We start from the raw sequence: 15,991 nt of genomic DNA on the forward strand, positions 1-15,991 counted from the left end.
ACGTGTTTATTAAAATATGCACTGCAAATCGGAAAGAAATTCTTCTATCGAGTACATAAAGAAAGTACATAACATGAAAAGATATGCTCTTTATTCGCATAAATTCATTATATTTTTTCTTAATTTTGTTGTATTGTTACAATGATTACATCTACATGTTATACATGTAATAAAATTGTTCGTTAAGCGTTAGTAAATATCATTTGGCTACGTCTCGTCACTGCACTTTTCCTGCACTCATTCTTGAAAAAAATTCAATAATCTTTTACATTCTGTTTAATTTGTGATCGCGGTAACAATTAACGAGTAATTAATAATGAAAACATATTTATTAATAGATATTTGGCAGACAGACTCTGTACATTTATGAGTAAACCTTAATTGTAGGTATTTCGAACATCCTTTTTATTTACCAAACTGTACGAACCACATAAAATTAATCTTAGTTCAGGGTTTATCATAATGTTATACTACATAGATACATAATTTACTCATTTTCTGTTGTAACTGCAGCGGATTCAGGGTCATATATTTCTTCACCTTTTTCTGTACTAGAAATCGAATCACTCTTTTTCTTTCTTTTCCTACCTTTAAGTTTATTGAGCAATTTAATTCTGGATTTACGTTTTCGTGGTAATGACGTGGGATCTGAAAATGAAATATTCCAATACAAAATTGTTTATATAGTGAATTTTCTAATAACATTTTTCAATAGATTATGCAAAAAAAACTAGTATCAAATTTCGGAATTCCAGGATAAATTAGATATATTTAACTAAATTTAATTAAAAGAAATAGTATAATTTATACTAAATCTCAATTAAAACATGAATACTTACGATCTTCGGGTATATTCATTTGTTTCCTCAAAACAGCTCGAACTTGTTTATTAATAATTTCTCTACATTGCACGTCAATACCACTTGGTAACCAACCCCTTTTCTCGTGACACTTGGTACCTGGCAAAGGATCAGGTAATTTTGCTAACATTTCTTGTATTTCATCCACAAGAACATCGCAGTACTAAAAGAAATTCGTGTTTGAAATATAAAATGCATGTACACGGTTTTATTCTATAAGAGTAAAGAAATTAAAACAGACCTGATAAAACATTTGTCTGGAGGGAGGTACCATTCCTTCTCGATAAATATACACATTTTCGCTTAAATCTTGTTCCCTTTTGAAATTCTGTTCTTGGCTTGTAGCTGTATTTTGCACGATCGTTTTTTGTTTTGCAGCTGGCGTCGATTTGTACGGTAAAGTATAATCTGAATAACTTCTCTTACATTTTACAGTAGATCCCAAACCATCTAAATAAAGTAATAACTATGAGTATGCTATTGATTGCATTAAGATGACCTGGAAGAGTAATACTATTTAAGAAACCTACGCATAGCTTTCAATCTATAGTCCAAAGTTTGATATTTTCTTGCAGAAGTGTCTTTTCTTGGGTCGTAGCCCAGTTTCACCCACATAATCTTCCATGGGCCAGTTACAAAATAATATGCCACTGCAGGAAGTAGAACTTTCAATCGTTCGTTAGAAAATTTGGTCTTATACATTATCGCGTTCTTTGACCAAATTGGTCGTTCCTCAAAAATTTGACGAATTTGTTCCAATTGTACGTTTTGAATGAACTTTACTTTCATAGCAGTGTCTATGCCTGCTGGTGGTTTAGTGGGAACCTCTGGTGTCGAGAAATATATAAAATTCGAGAATCCCGATTTTCTTTTTCTGCTTTTTCCTATTACATTGTCTGGATATGAATTTACTTCAGTTTTCGGTATATATTGCTGTACCGTGTCCATTCTGCTGAATGCAGCTGGTGGTAAGAAATAGGGCACATCGCTCTTTAACCAAGAATAATGTGGTATATTACTTGGATAAATTTTGTCAAATATGTATTCTAATTTTTTCGGATCTTCTTTACTTTGAGTCATGGGTAAATATTGAAAATCGCAAAGATCTAAAAAATATTGTAAATATAACATGTAATGCAAGAATATTATAATATGTAAGGTATCTAGTAAACTCAAGTACAATTAAAAAGGAAGTAATTCTTCGTAAGGAAATATCAATAATAAATACAATCATAATATTAGATTGTACTGTAGTTTACTAGACAGTCTTTGTTCACAATACATACTTGTAAATCTAAATTCTGTATCAACTCGTCCTAAAATTTTCAATTTCGGTAATTCGTAATCCTTGTCTTCAGAAAGATCTTCATATTTATCACGTTCAAACGTTGGTGTTATATTTTTCCTGTTCTTTGATACATTTCCATCGTTTGGGTTTAATGATAAATCTTGCAAATCTTTGATATTTTCAGAAAGTAAATCCTTATCAGAAGGACCCGCAGGGTCATCCAAAGTAGTGGAAGGATCATTCAAATTGGTTGCAATTTGTGTTTCTTGATTTTTGTTTTCTGTATTACCATATTGGAATGCATCTTGCGTCTCTGACAAATTTATTCTATCTGTATTACTTGCATCAGTTTCATTATCATCGGTCATTGAGTCGTTTGAATTTCCAGTGCTAGTTGACTGTTTTTTCTTCACTTTTGCCTCAGCTTCCTCTGCTTTCTTTATTCTAGATTTATTAATTCTAACTCTAAGCAAAAATCCATTAGTATTATGTCTATCGCCACAAGTTGGTTTACAATAACCATCGTTGGGTCTAAACCTTAATTCCAAACGTCGATTCGGGGTATTTACTGCCTAGTAACATACATGTAAACAATTGTGATGATTATCAATCTAAAACTTTGTGAAAATTACAACTTGACAAATATCATGGAAGAATAATAGAAAAACACCGTTGAAATAGTTTGAATTCCACCCAAAGTTTCTATGGCTTTATCAGGATTGACAACATTCCCAGGATATTTCACGCAAATGAACTTTCTTTCAAATTTAAGCTCCCCAGTAAGTTCTGGTTCTGCATATTTATTCCCTTGATTGTTGTCTACCTCATGCTGATTGTCTGCTACCTAATTTAATGGTCAACAAAATATTAACCCAAGCAAACGCAGATTTTTCATTTTACATGTATTTTCATCAGGAATGAATGAAAAAGAAAAATATAGAAATTTATTAATTTAATCTTACATTCGCGTCGCTATTAATTCTTGGTATATTGAAATTGGAATCGTTACTGTCAATTTCCTTCTCATCAATTTTAAAATCTTCATCTTTTTCATCCTGCATGTACAAATTCTCTTCACTGCTATCACTTGAGGCGCTCATATCACAGTTCTGCATTGATGTTTAACAAACCACAAATGTGTAACGTTTCTTTCAGAAGCATACATTTAATCATAAATAATATCGTATCAGTTTATATAATTATAATATAATTTCAGCTATACATATCTTTCTTCCATGCGTTTATAAACTGGACAAAATGGTCCAGTGTCATCCCACTATTTCTGCCTAAAACAATAATTTTATATTAAAAAATTATATACTTTAGCATTCTCCAATTCTTTTAGATGTTGGATTACATTTTGAATTATATTGCAATGGAACATAATATTAAAATAATCAATATCAATGTATTTATTTACATATTTCTATAAAATTTTCTTTTTTTACTACTAGCGCTATCTCTGTAAAAAGTGCTCAAACTGGTCGCACATCGTTACCGATAGCGAAGTGAACTCGTTTAACTACTAGCGCCATCTCTTGGAGGAGCGCTGAAACTATTCGGGGCATTAGTTGCGGTGCTCTCCGCTGAGCTACGGAGAGCGCTAGTAGTTAAGCGAGTTCACTTCGCTATCGGTAACGATGTGTGACCAGTTTGAGCACTTTTCACAGAGATGGCGCCACGGGTTCTAGAGCAGGGTAGTAACATCTGTCTCACTCTTTCCTATTGCTTTCTTATATATCCTTCTCTCTCTTACCTTTAAAGCGGCAAATATAAAATAAATTACAATAAAAGTACTAAAGTACACAATAAATTATAATAAATACGTGACACGCTGTTGCTTTTTGAAGTGTTATGTGATTTGCTGTGTTGTCTGGGTATTTGATTGCATGTAATCTATCATATATATCTTCTAAATGATTATTGAAGAAAGAAAAGTAGTAAAGGTAGTGAACGACGAACCATCGTGTATATACCTTTACTACTTTTCTTTCTTCAACAATCATATATAAATAATTTTATAAAAATCTTGCTTTTTATGTAAACTTAAACATTGGAAATTTGGTACAACGGATATAAAATATTTCTTTCATAATATGTATATTGTTATTGAAGCTTTTTAGTTGATCATATTAATTAAGAATATTTAAAATGCGATAAAGGATATAAAAAATAATAAGTTAATGTACGACTCGTGAAAGATTTTTACAACTTTGTAAATAGCATACAACTATGTATCCAGGATTTACATGTATCTATAGGTATACATATATCAAGTCACAATAATCATAATTACATAAAATTTAACCTAACTCTGGAAGTGTGCGTATACGTATAAATTTAGAAATGTGCATAATATCAAATAATAACGACAGACATGGAATATGAGAATACCTATCAGTTCCACCTCTCCAGTGTCTACATTTTATAATTTAGATGATGGGAATTGCTGATAGAACAAGTGGAATTTCCGACTTCAGTATAATTTTTAGTGGTAATGTGTTTCCGAGCAAAGTGCACACGCAGTGAAAAATTATAGGCTATCTGTGACAAATGATTCGAAGCTTTTCCCTTTTTTGTTGCACAAGTATCATGTGATATTTAATGTTAGTTATCGGTACATGTGGATTATTAAACAAAATTGTTTTCATTGATTTCATTCGAATCACACGGAGTAAAGCGAACGATTTTAATTTTGGAAATATTAAATCTTAAAAGACAAGGTTCCGAATTAACTTTATAATGATCTGGATTAATATTGATAAGTAATCATGTGTTTATATAATTTTCAGATAAATTGTACTTTCAATCTGCTGTCTGGTGCAGGTACTTCGAAAATGTTTGAAATCATAAATAAGGAATTGCTGCCAATAAAGGCACACTACTTTTTGTTCAACGCAGGTAAACAGATTATATGAAAATGTAATTGTTCAACAACATTTAATAGAATATTCTAAGTAATTGTGTTAATTATTTTTAGCTACTGGGCCAGTAGTGCCATTTTTACCAACAATAGCAAAACAATTAGGTTTTTCTGGATTTTTAGTGGGCACAATATATACAATATTACCAATTTCCGGTTTAATAGCTAAACCTTTATTCGGAGGATTGGCTGACAAGTTTAAAATTCATAAAATATTATTTTTAATATTTCAAGTTGTAGTTGCAATATCTATGTTCACAATACATTTTATACCTAAGATAGATACTAAAAATGTTGTTCTCACGTGCAATGGTAAAGCATTTTTCGAGATATGCTCGAGAAATGAATTTTCTGAGGAAATTAAATATAATGTGACAACAAACTCTCATGTAAATGTATCATGTCAGGTATGATGATTCTGTTTTATTCAAATAATTCTATCCCCTAATGAAATATATATCTACAAATCTTTTTTATCAAGTAGTTAAATAATGTTTTTATTGCAATATATTTCTTTAATGGAACATATTTATTCAATATTAGACGTGTAATCTTGTTTGTTTTGTATGTTTGAAGGTATCGTGTCAAGCCTCAAAAAAGATGTATACAGAATTGTGTTCAAATTGGAAAGTATCTAAGTTTTGTGATTTAGTAAACTCAAGTTCTATTTTAGACACAGATACATTTGATTTTACTTCAACATTTGATACGTATATGGACATTTACGTAAGATATTTTTAATATGATATTTCTTACATTTATTAAAATTAAATACAGAAATAGTAAAACCCTTCATTTCACAGATGCGCAAATGCATGTATGTGGATATTTCCTCTGCTAAGTTCTCAGATATTGAACTACATAAACCATTCTGCACAAATTATGTGAGAACATTATGTACAGTTACATGTCACAATAATCCAATTTTTAACCAATTATTTTACGAAGCTGAAGTTTCTCAAAATTCTATACAAAATTCAACGTATCAATTTTACTCATTTTTATGGGCAACTATAATAAGTTGGATTGGAATGGCGGTTGTAGTTAGCATAGCTGATGCTATATGTTTTAATCTTCTTGGTTAGTACTTAATTGATGATTTACAATATGTTACACAAAATTTTTGATTATATAAATATTAAATCATTAAATTCATATTCCTTGATAAGTATTTAATATCTCTCTTTCTGTCTCTCACTTACTAATCTGTCAAAAAGGAAACGAAAGAAGAAAAGAATATGGAAAACAAAAGATGTGGGGTAGCATTGGTTTTGGTATTTTTGGAATAAGCGCTGGATATTTGGTAGATGTGTTTAGCAAAGGACAGCTGCAAAAAGATTACACTTGTATATTTTATATTATGTTGGTCACTATGATATTTGACATTATTGTGTCTGCAACATTAAGGAAGGTATAACACTTCTTGTATTCATAATGGTATTAATATATACAAGTGTAGATAGTACAGAAGTTTGATGCTTCTTACTTATCGAAAGAATAAAAAATTGCCAGGTAATGGGAGAAAGCAGTATCATTACAGAAAAATCCAGAATACTCTGAGGATGAACCATCAATATTGTGGGAACTGTTCACTATCTTTAAAGAGGGTAATTTATTGGCATTTGGATGGTGGTGCATAGGTGCCGGAATGTGTACCAGTGTAGTATGGAATTTTCTATTTTGGTACACCGAGGACTTAGCAAGTAGTTCTGAAATAACACGGCTAAAAACTTTACAAGGCCTTTTGACCGGTGTACAGTGTTTTTTAGGGGAACTGCCATTTAATTTCATCTCAGGAACTGTATTACGAAAATTAGGTCATTTAAACGTAATGAGTTTAGTTTTATTGATGTATGCAATTAGGTAAATATAATATAAATATAATACAAATTCTCCTAAACATTTAATTCAATTTTTTACTAATAATTGTGTTATGTTTGCAGATTTATGGCATACAGTGTGGTTTCAAATCCATGGTACTTTTTAATTATTGAAATACTTCATGGGCCATCCTTAGGTCTTTGCTGGCCTACAATGGTATCATATGGTGACAAGATAACACCATCTGGTACCAAAGCTACTATACAAGGATTTATTGGTGCTGTATTTGAAGGAATTGGTTAGTAACAGTTACAATCACAAATGTTTATTCATTCAAAGATTTGAATCTGTAAAAAGGTAATGAAACGCGATGAACATAATGCCTAAAAATGTTCATAATCATTCTAGGAGTATCAAGCGGTAGTTTAATATGTGGATGGTTAATGGACACGTATGGCGGTGGTACAACGTTAAGAGTATTTTCAGTAGGTGCACTACTGTGGTTATCTTCCTTTTGGCTCATTCAGCTGTTAGTACGAAAACTTAAAACATCACAGATACACATGGGACATAGTCGTGAGTAACGATTATGCGGATACGTATATACCACTAATCAGAGTAACTTTGGGTACTTAAAGAGAATTCTTTCGATTCGAGAAAAATATTTGTTTTTATTTGTTAATCTTTTCCAGACTTGATAAATTACGCTAATCCAGATGATGTGACACTTATGAGTATGAGTCGCGAATTACAAACTTATTAATAAGAGAGAAGAATTATGAGTTTTCTAAAAAATAGAAATTTAATATATTCATATAACGTGTTTACTTAAATACGGAGGTATTACTTGAATATAGTAAAATGTATGCTTTCCGTGTGATTATCCAATAATTCAATTCTTAAGACATCGATGTTATACACATCTTTATGTCATTTTTAGCAATGTTTTAACGATAAATAATAATTATTTTCAGTATTATGTAGTAGGTATAAATGCTATTGTATTCCATAATATATTTTTTTCTGGAACGAAATTTTTTTTTACTAAATCCATGAATAAAATTTGTAATTAAGAAACAATGATATGTACATAAATAAAAATTGTGAGTTTTTTCTAATGTTATAGGTAGATGTCGAAGGGAAATAATTATGAGGATGCGTTCAGTTGAGACATATAGAAATTGCTCACAAAATATCTCAACGATTTATTCATTGTGAATTCGTTTCTTAAAGAGTGAAATCATATATCATGCTAGTAATTGTATTAATTACTAGTGTATTCTCAATTATTTATATTGAAATCACGCGATAATAATATCTTTATGAATTCTGCATAATACGTCGATAAAAAGCTATAAATAACTTTCTTCTGATTTAATACCATATCGCTGGATAACAATCGCAGCACGCGTGTAAAACAGTATAGCTGCATGCGAGAAGACTCGATAGTCAGATTTGCGTAGTGTTAGTCTTGTTTAGGATTCCTTTGTCTTTGTTGATTGTGACGAGATGGCGAAGGTGCCTGGCTTGATGCAGGCTCCACGATAGCTTGAAGATTAGAAATTTCGCCTGCGGTATCACAGCAATCATTCATTATAATTCCAGTACCAGAATGAATAAAGGCAAGACTTCCCTCGCTAGAAGAAGCTAAGCTAGCTGATAATGGCGGTGATCTTTCTTTAGGTGATGCTGAAGAAGCCAGATTGTTCGCAGTGGTATTATTGTAAGCTGTTGCTTCTAGAGTACCGTGAAGTTCAAGTATACGGCTTTCAAGAACAAGGTTGATCTCAGCCTGCGCTTTGTACTTCGACTCGACCGCTTCTAATTCAGATTCGTGCTGATCTTTCGTTTGTTGTAAAAGCCGTTGTAGTTCTACAAGTTGCGTCTCTTTCCGTGCTTCTTTGCTTTCTAGTTCGCTTAAACGTACTTTTAAGGCTTCTGCTAGAGATGTTCGGGATTCTAATTGCCGTCGTAAATCTATTATGAATACCGATGTATATATTATATGTATAGATATAGACGTATGCACACATATACAACGTGACTAGTTTGCATAATATAATATACTTTCACGATTCTTTATAAATAATCGAAACATGTACTTACTAGTTAATTCTTCTGCGTATGATTTTTGAATTTGCGTTACTTCTTGCTTTGTCATTGGTGAAGGACCACCAGTACTTTCTTCCAACTTTGTTTGTGCCTATCAGTATAGGAGAATACATTTAATATTATACCGAGTATAAAAATATATCAGATTTTTTTTAAATACTACCTCTGCAAGTAGAAGGAATTTCTTTTGTAGAATATCAAGTGTACGCTCTAGTTCTTTACTACGGTTGGCAGCTTTTAAAGCTACCCTTAGTTGATGACCCGCATCAAACAAAGAAGCATCCGTTGAACGAATTCGTTGTTCACAATCCGCTATTTTTTTCTGTTCGTTCTTCAGTTCAAGTTCAAGAGATTCAAGGCGGTCCTTTAGTATCTGATTCTGTCGTTGCTCTTCTACACACTGTACGTTATTAATAGCATTACTACACAGACATCGATTAGTAGTACTGTCAACAGAATTTAACAGATGTTACCTTAGTTTGCCAATGATATAATGCCTCTTTACATTGATTTTCAGCTTGAGAAGCTTCTCTCTTGTTGCGCTCTAATTCGGCTTTTAAGGCCTCTACTTCTTTTTCCATCATTTTCAAACGGTCCGCCTACATGATAACAATTTTGTATTTAACAGTAGATAAAATTTAAAAATACCAAATATCTAATATTGAAAGAGATAATACAACTAACCAAAGCGCAATTATCCTCTTCTAGGGCACGCGAATCCCTTAGTTTACCAAGAAGCCTTCGGTTACGTTCAGCATGGACTTCTCTACGTTGCCGTTCGAATTGTAGTTGCATTTGCATAAGCTGTAACAATTGACTCGCACACTCGACATCCACGGTATCTTCTTCTGTCGCTTCATCTTCGCCATCGTTTTCTTTCCTCTGCTTCTGTTTCATTGTGTTAATTCCTTGAAAAAATATCTCATTAAAGGTTCGGCTAATTTAATGTATGTATTTGTTGTGAAGGTTTATCTTATACTAACTCATCTTGTCACCAGAGTTGTTACCAGCACGCGTGCAAGCTTCGACATATCGATCGAGCATTTCAGTTGGCGACAATCTAAACTCGTTATCTTGCAGGGAACGTTTTTGTAAATATATTTGAGTCTTTTGATCTAAAATTCCCAGCAATAAATATTCATATGGAAGCAAATCAAACGTTTGTGTTCCTGTCTCTTCCAATTGTTTCGCTACTGCCACTTTTACTGAACTTGTTTTATCGCTACTAGTTTGTTTCTGAACTTTAATATCCGGACAAGATTTGCTTTCTCGAATCTATAAATGTTTGCATACATTTTTATTACATTATATTGCTTTTCGTTTATATAATAAATGCCGAATAGATATTGGTATTAAAATCTTACTTTGCAAAGAGAGTTCAAATTTACTTGTGTTGAAATTTGATTCTGAGAACACAAACGTAACTGATAAACTCTTTGAGACAAATCTGCGAAAGCATTTTGGAGTTTTTCGTTATGATGTTCTTGTTCAACGTACTTTGAACCCTCGAATTTTCCAGCAGTTTGAGAGCTTACAATTTCCAAAACCTGCAGGATATAACGGCATACAGACACGTTTAACAAAGTTTGTTAATACAACTTATATTTCTTATATACAAAAGAATACAAAAAATAAAAAACCTCTTGATCTTCTTGCCACGAATCGTTTTTCCCATTCTGATTCATGTCCATTTCTGAAAGTCTTCCGTTTTCGTCAACAGTGCCAGACGACTTTGACTGAATGACAGCTTGTCTATCCGCGATAATTTTACTTAACTTGTGCGAAAAAAATCCCTGTGCATTGTTTACATCTCCGCTTCCGATTATGGAACCAGATACAGACAAATTTAAAGGAACTGGTGTAGATGGTCGTGAACTTGTTCCTACTGTACCATTGCCGAACGCAGTCAGAGCACAAACCGCAGCAGATCCGCTAGGTACTTGTCTTGACATCTTTCGTAAATCCTGAATATAAGTACTCGTAAATCCTTCAAACATTATTTTGATCAAGCCTGAAATGCCATACCGAGTTAGACTAACGCAGTATTTGTTCAAAAAATTAGTTTCTCCCTTTTTTGCAAATATTTTAGGTACACTGGATAAATTTTTAAATACAAAGAAAAAAGAACTTCTAACGTAAAACTCCGAACATCTGTTAGACTAACCCATATGTGCTGAAATCGGTTGGCTAGCGGTACAGAGATTAATTTATTTTACTTTAAAAAATACTTGAGCTTGCCTTGACAGGAGTTGTTTCAGGAGTAGCTTCAACTGCCGCTTCCGGCGGAGATATACCACTTCTATTGTTATTAGGTGTTGATGGAGCAGATCGTTGTTCGTGAGACGTAGCTGGAAACTGTGGACTATGTGGCGAAACTGTCATGCTTGGCGACCAGAACCTATCGTCTTCACTATTACTAGTTTCTGGTGCCGCTATTCCTCCACTAATATTTATTGGAGTACACATAGAGTAATCTAGAAAATGTACTGATAGTATAACTATAAACTCGTAGCTATATGCATCTCCACTAAAACTTACAAACCTAAAGGTGGCGTAGAACGTGAATTTGCGGTACGAAATACTTCTTCTCGACATTTGTCCAATGTAAAACGACCACATTCTGCCATAACATCGTGATGTTCCATTTTCTTCCACCTAAACATAACATTAAAATAGACATGACGGATAGAAAATTATTTACGCAAATATTAATATTACTTTTTGTAATATGAAAAGTATACCTAGCTGCAGAGATCTCTGTATCTTTGGATGCAGTAACAAGTAAAGGATGCATACGCACTGAATCCAACATTGGTCTAATAGTATGCGTGAATGTAGCTAACTGATCGCGTTGAATATATTGTTGTTTCAAGTATGAAATGAAATTGCAAGGGTACATAGCATATAATCGGTGGAATAAGCTATACAGCCCCACCTACAAAAAAATTCAATATTAATAATCTTCTTTTGTTTCTGTTTTTCTAAATAAACGTTGATACTTACTTGCAGATGTAATAAATATAAATGGTTTTTATCTATAGTCCCTGTTATTGTTGTTGAAGTAAAATGCATAGGGGAAGAGAACACGGATGATGATTGATGATGATAATAAGAGGCCAGCCTACCAAATACCTCAAAAATTTCAGGAAGGTATGGCCCTAAAGCAGCAGGTAACATTGGTAATAACATTACCAAGAGAAGAAGCGCGCTCATGAGGGATAATGTATCTGCTTCCATCTAAAATTAGATCATTTATTTGTATTACAATCAACAGATTTTTCAAGGTAACAAATAATAGATTGTTCAGTAAAATAAACATTTACCTTGAGTAATTTAAGTAAATCTCGAAATAAAGTATGACTGGCAAGCTTGTATAACCAGGTTGGTTGACGACGAGCAATATGACCTAGCAAAGTAAGAGTTTGAATTCTTTGGCTGTTACTTCCAGATTTAGAAAGAGCTTCTGATAAACGATCTAATAGATGTTTATCATGTGGATCGCGAACACCAGCTAGCACTTCAACAGCTCTTAAGGAATTTGTGGACAGATAATAATCGAACAGACCATTCACTAACCAATTGTCTTTTGCTGTAAAATTTTGATTATATTACATTAAGCTTAAATTATAATACATTAAGTTGTAATCATTTTGTATGCATATTGAGCTTAGCATAATGATCCAAATATTTGGTTATTTATTCATCAAAGATATACAAGTAATGTTTAACTTTTTGTTTAACATAAATTATTCTCAGATCTACGATTAGTAAGACTTTGATGATATAATAATTTGCTACCAGTGCACTGTATCTGTGTGGTCATCCATTAAATGTCAACTCTTACATTACAGCTTAATTAGAATAAGTTTTGTTTCTGCTCAGCTCAATAAAATCAACGTAACGACAAAAATAATATTAGTACAGGCTGCTCAAGACCTTGCGTATAGCTATTGTACGTCGCTGTTAACTATTTAATCGTATAACACTTCAGGATTATGCAAGCGTTGACTTCTCAAAAAAGGAAGAAGAGACAGTGACTTTGAACAGCCTATACGAGTGCCTTTAACTATATATAGGTATCTTTAAATTCATAACCTTACTCACTACATAAAAAGAGCTCGTGAAATACTTTTTTTATCTCTTCTACCTCTCCGAGTTTGTTGGATTCCAATAAATTAAAGAGATCAGCAATGCCTATTGAATTAATGTTCATCTTGATAGTAGTTGGTATTCCAATAAAGATAAACGATACTTATCCTGATCATCTGATCATATAATGGAAGTAGAAGTGAATTCGTGAAACCCAGTTTCATCCATCTGTCATTTGTTATGTAAAATGGGCTTCGTTTGAAGCGGGAAAAGCGTTTGAATACCTGAAACAGAAGAGAATACAATTGGAAAAGGCTTGATTCATCGAACGCAAAAACAAGAGAACTCTTCCAACACTTGAACTGTCAGTTTTCCAAAAATCGGCACTTCGATTTTCAATGTCAGAAAAATCCGTGTATAAAAAGAAATTTGAACGATATCGTCTCGTGATCGCTCGAATGAGAATCTCGTGCGTGTCGATTCTTTATTATCAATTAATATTTCATTTTGAGTGTATAAAGGAGAAAAAAAGATGAAAAAAAATTGTCGGTTTCTTCCTATTATATTCATAAAAAGGTCATTTGGAACGATGCCATTAAAAGGTTCCTTTGCACCTATCATTTGAACCCCTAAACGAAATGTCGAACACCAGTTTCTACCGTAGGCACGTTAACGAAAATTAATAAATTAACTTACCCGAAGTTCATCGAATACTTCGAGCAATTTTACGAGCTCTATGGCGACTGGTACACCATCGCAGATATATCATAGACTGGAATGGTACGCATCGATGTTGCCACAATATGTGCGAGCAGCGCCACAGTCGCTTGACATTTCTATTTATTTTCGTTCTACACCCTATTGAAATGAGCAACGCGGCAACTTTGTTTTTTACTATATTCTACGATAATTACTTGGATTAAATGCTAACATTTATTGCAACAAATAAATAATAACGGATGAGAAATGAATCCACAATTGCAGTACTTGTTTGTTGAATAAATTACAAACTAATTCTATTATATATTATAGGGATTTTAAATAACAGATAAGTGAAATGAAATAAATCTTCTATACACACACAAGATAATTCAGTCAAGATCTAACTTAGGCTAGTAAAAACTTATACAATTTATTAGAATCATTAGATACAGTTACTCATTGAATTGTCCTGTACGAGTTATTATTACCAGAATGTATGTACCTGTATGGTTTAAGAATAGGGTAATATCTAAGTTTCCTGGTTATCTGATATATCTACTGGAAACTGCGCAGACCCAGCTCGTCTCAAAAAATGTTCCTGATGGTCTCCACGGTACATTTGAGATTGATAATGAAAATAGATATCATTGGGAATTAATCGCTCAATTTGAAGTAATAAACTACGTCACCATTGATTGCCGTTAATGAGCAGGCATAAAAAATTTATTAAAGAATCTACAGTTCATTGTTCCTTATCTATTTTCATGATATCCCACACCAGTCGACACCGCTATCGATAACGATGCGCGACTAGTTTGAGCACTTTGCTCAGAGATGGCGGCACTAGTTAACTGAGTTCACTTCGCTGTCGATAACGATGTACGACTAGTTTCAGCAATTTTTGCAGAGATGGCGCCAGGGGTCCAGAGTAGGGTAGCCATCATCTGTCTCACTCTTTCTTATAGCTTTCTTATATATCTTTCTCTCTCCTACCTCTAAAGCGGGAAACATAAACGGGGGATATATTAATAGCGTTCTGTTACTTTATATTTTTATTTTGTTATTTATATGCTCAGTTTCTGACAAGACTCTGGTTTTCAAACATATCGATTGGCTCTGACTGTAGAATACGAATCTATTTCAAACGTGTATGGATACGATTGCCTGCAGATCACAAAGAAATCCAGAGTCAAATTATACAGCCTGTTTGCTAACTGAATAGATTCTTATACAGATAGACTATTGCAATAAAACAATTGTCTTGCGAGAAAAAAATCATGAATCATAATATTTAGTCTTTTAAAACGAACAAATGCCTCGGTGCAATTTTTGGTATCCACAAAAGTAATGCAAATATTATGGACTCTAAGATAATCAAAATATAGTTTGTACAAAAGTTTATAAGCAATGAAACAATATAGCATTGAAAAGTATCGCAGACAAGTTTGTAACAAACTGTGCTTTAATCTGTCATTGATACATTTACAATATACATTTACAATATATATGTATATATTTATAAGTTTTAATATACCGCTTCCTTCTGTTTTTTTCTTTTTTTTTTCGTAGCAATAAGGTGGGTTAATTAATGATTGCGGTGTATTACACTTTATTCTGTCCTCATCCATAAAATACGACCCACACTGGCAACACGTATCCTGACATACATACATAGGACACTTACGTACATACATTTTTCCACATTTTTTCACCTATTTCCCTATATTCTCCCGTTGTTTTCGTTTTCTTTTACTCTACCGCGGACGATTCTACAAGGTCTTTGACTTTGTAGATCTTTCTTTACATCGAGCACATCATCTATGAAGGATATGTATTTTATATACAAAGAAAGGAATTTCTAACTTACACACTAACGAATTCTATATACTCTACATAAGATACACCTGCGACAGTGCGCTCGATATTATACAGAAATCTTTTGAAAATCAGAAATCACGTATACCTTTAAAGTTCCTTGGTTTCGAACACAAATGAAATAAAAACGAACATAGTTTCGGCAGGCAAGACAATTACGAGCACAATTGCATGAACTGGCTGTAATTTTCCTCGTGCTAAAAGAAATCGAATATATTGCATAATCCACATCTCGACAGGATCGAGGAAGAGAAAGGGACACCACTTACAGCGCGCGATAGCTGAGGAACTTTTGATAGAAGGTTACTTCCGGCACTAGCG

The 15,991-nt window shown here is 32.9% G+C and overlaps 3 protein-coding genes across 6 annotated transcripts; 1 reads left to right on the plus strand and 2 right to left on the minus strand.

Moving 5' to 3' along the window:
- Positions 1-310: 310 nt before the first annotated feature.
- L(2)37cd (general transcription factor IIIC subunit l(2)37Cd) lies at positions 311-3,316 on the minus strand. The gene is made up of 7 exons (XM_076906298.1): positions 3,111-3,316; positions 2,819-2,992; positions 2,147-2,720; positions 1,391-1,966; positions 1,102-1,310; positions 840-1,023; positions 311-648 (listed from the first exon to the last, which is right to left on the minus strand). Exons 1-7 carry the CDS (start codon positions 3,261-3,263, stop codon positions 488-490), a joined length of 2,031 nt encoding a protein of 676 aa, XP_076762413.1. The 5' UTR covers positions 3,264-3,316; the 3' UTR covers positions 311-487.
- A 1,178-nt stretch (positions 3,317-4,494) lies between these two features.
- Sugb (Sugar baby transporter) lies at positions 4,495-7,761 on the plus strand. Of its 4 annotated transcripts, none has more exons than XM_076906561.1 (10): positions 4,495-4,642; positions 4,941-5,049; positions 5,129-5,478; positions 5,648-5,797; positions 5,875-6,151; positions 6,289-6,482; positions 6,612-6,934; positions 7,015-7,190; positions 7,301-7,468; positions 7,585-7,761. In XM_076906561.1, exons 2-10 carry the CDS (start codon positions 4,986-4,988, stop codon positions 7,653-7,655), a joined length of 1,773 nt encoding a protein of 590 aa, XP_076762676.1. In that variant the 5' UTR covers positions 4,495-4,642; positions 4,941-4,985; the 3' UTR covers positions 7,656-7,761. The 4 variants fall into 4 exon arrangements, with proteins under 4 accessions (XP_076762676.1, XP_076762702.1, XP_076762694.1 ...); XM_076906587.1 differs by having other exon boundaries at positions 7,301-7,520; positions 7,585-7,694; XM_076906579.1 differs by having other exon boundaries at positions 4,502-4,627.
- Positions 7,762-8,048: 287 nt separating this feature from the next.
- Tsc1 (tuberous sclerosis 1 protein hamartin) lies at positions 8,049-13,905 on the minus strand. The gene is made up of 15 exons (XM_076907404.1): positions 13,790-13,905; positions 13,109-13,377; positions 12,328-12,593; positions 12,008-12,241; positions 11,746-11,939; positions 11,547-11,659; positions 11,243-11,478; positions 10,645-10,968; positions 10,369-10,551; positions 9,988-10,279; positions 9,689-9,912; positions 9,478-9,603; positions 9,168-9,404; positions 8,999-9,095; positions 8,049-8,869 (listed from the first exon to the last, which is right to left on the minus strand). Exons 2-15 carry the CDS (start codon positions 13,215-13,217, stop codon positions 8,358-8,360), a joined length of 3,147 nt encoding a protein of 1,048 aa, XP_076763519.1. The 5' UTR covers positions 13,218-13,377; positions 13,790-13,905; the 3' UTR covers positions 8,049-8,357.
- Between the last annotated feature and the right edge of the window lie 2,086 nt (positions 13,906-15,991).

This window comes from Xylocopa sonorina, chromosome 1 (genome assembly GCF_050948175.1).
Source record: "Xylocopa sonorina isolate GNS202 chromosome 1, iyXylSono1_principal, whole genome shotgun sequence".
NCBI classification, from domain to species: Eukaryota; Metazoa; Arthropoda; class Insecta; order Hymenoptera; family Apidae; genus Xylocopa; species Xylocopa sonorina.

Bases quoted from the DNA above. Each gene is read 5' to 3' on its own strand.
- Sugb (XM_076906561.1), top strand. From the start codon at position 4,986: ATGTTTGAAATCATAAATAAGGAATTGCTGCCAATAAAGGCACACTAC. The intron at 5,050-5,128 runs GTAAACAGATTA...AATTATTTTTAG, and splicing joins CTACTTTTTGTTCAACGCAG to CTACTGGGCCAGTAGTGCCA. The intron at 6,483-6,611 runs GTATAACACTTC...GTATCATTACAG, and splicing joins TGTCTGCAACATTAAGGAAG to AAAAATCCAGAATACTCTGA.
- Tsc1 (XM_076907404.1), bottom strand. From the start codon at position 13,217: ATGAACATTAATTCAATAGGCATTGCTGATCTCTTTAATTTATTGGAA. The intron at 10,552-10,644 runs GTTTTTTATTTT...TATATCCTGCAG, and splicing joins CGTGGCAAGAAGATCAAGAG to GTTTTGGAAATTGTAAGCTC. The intron at 9,405-9,477 runs GTAACATCTGTT...AATAACGTACAG, and splicing joins TATATCATTGGCAAACTAAG to TGTGTAGAAGAGCAACGACA.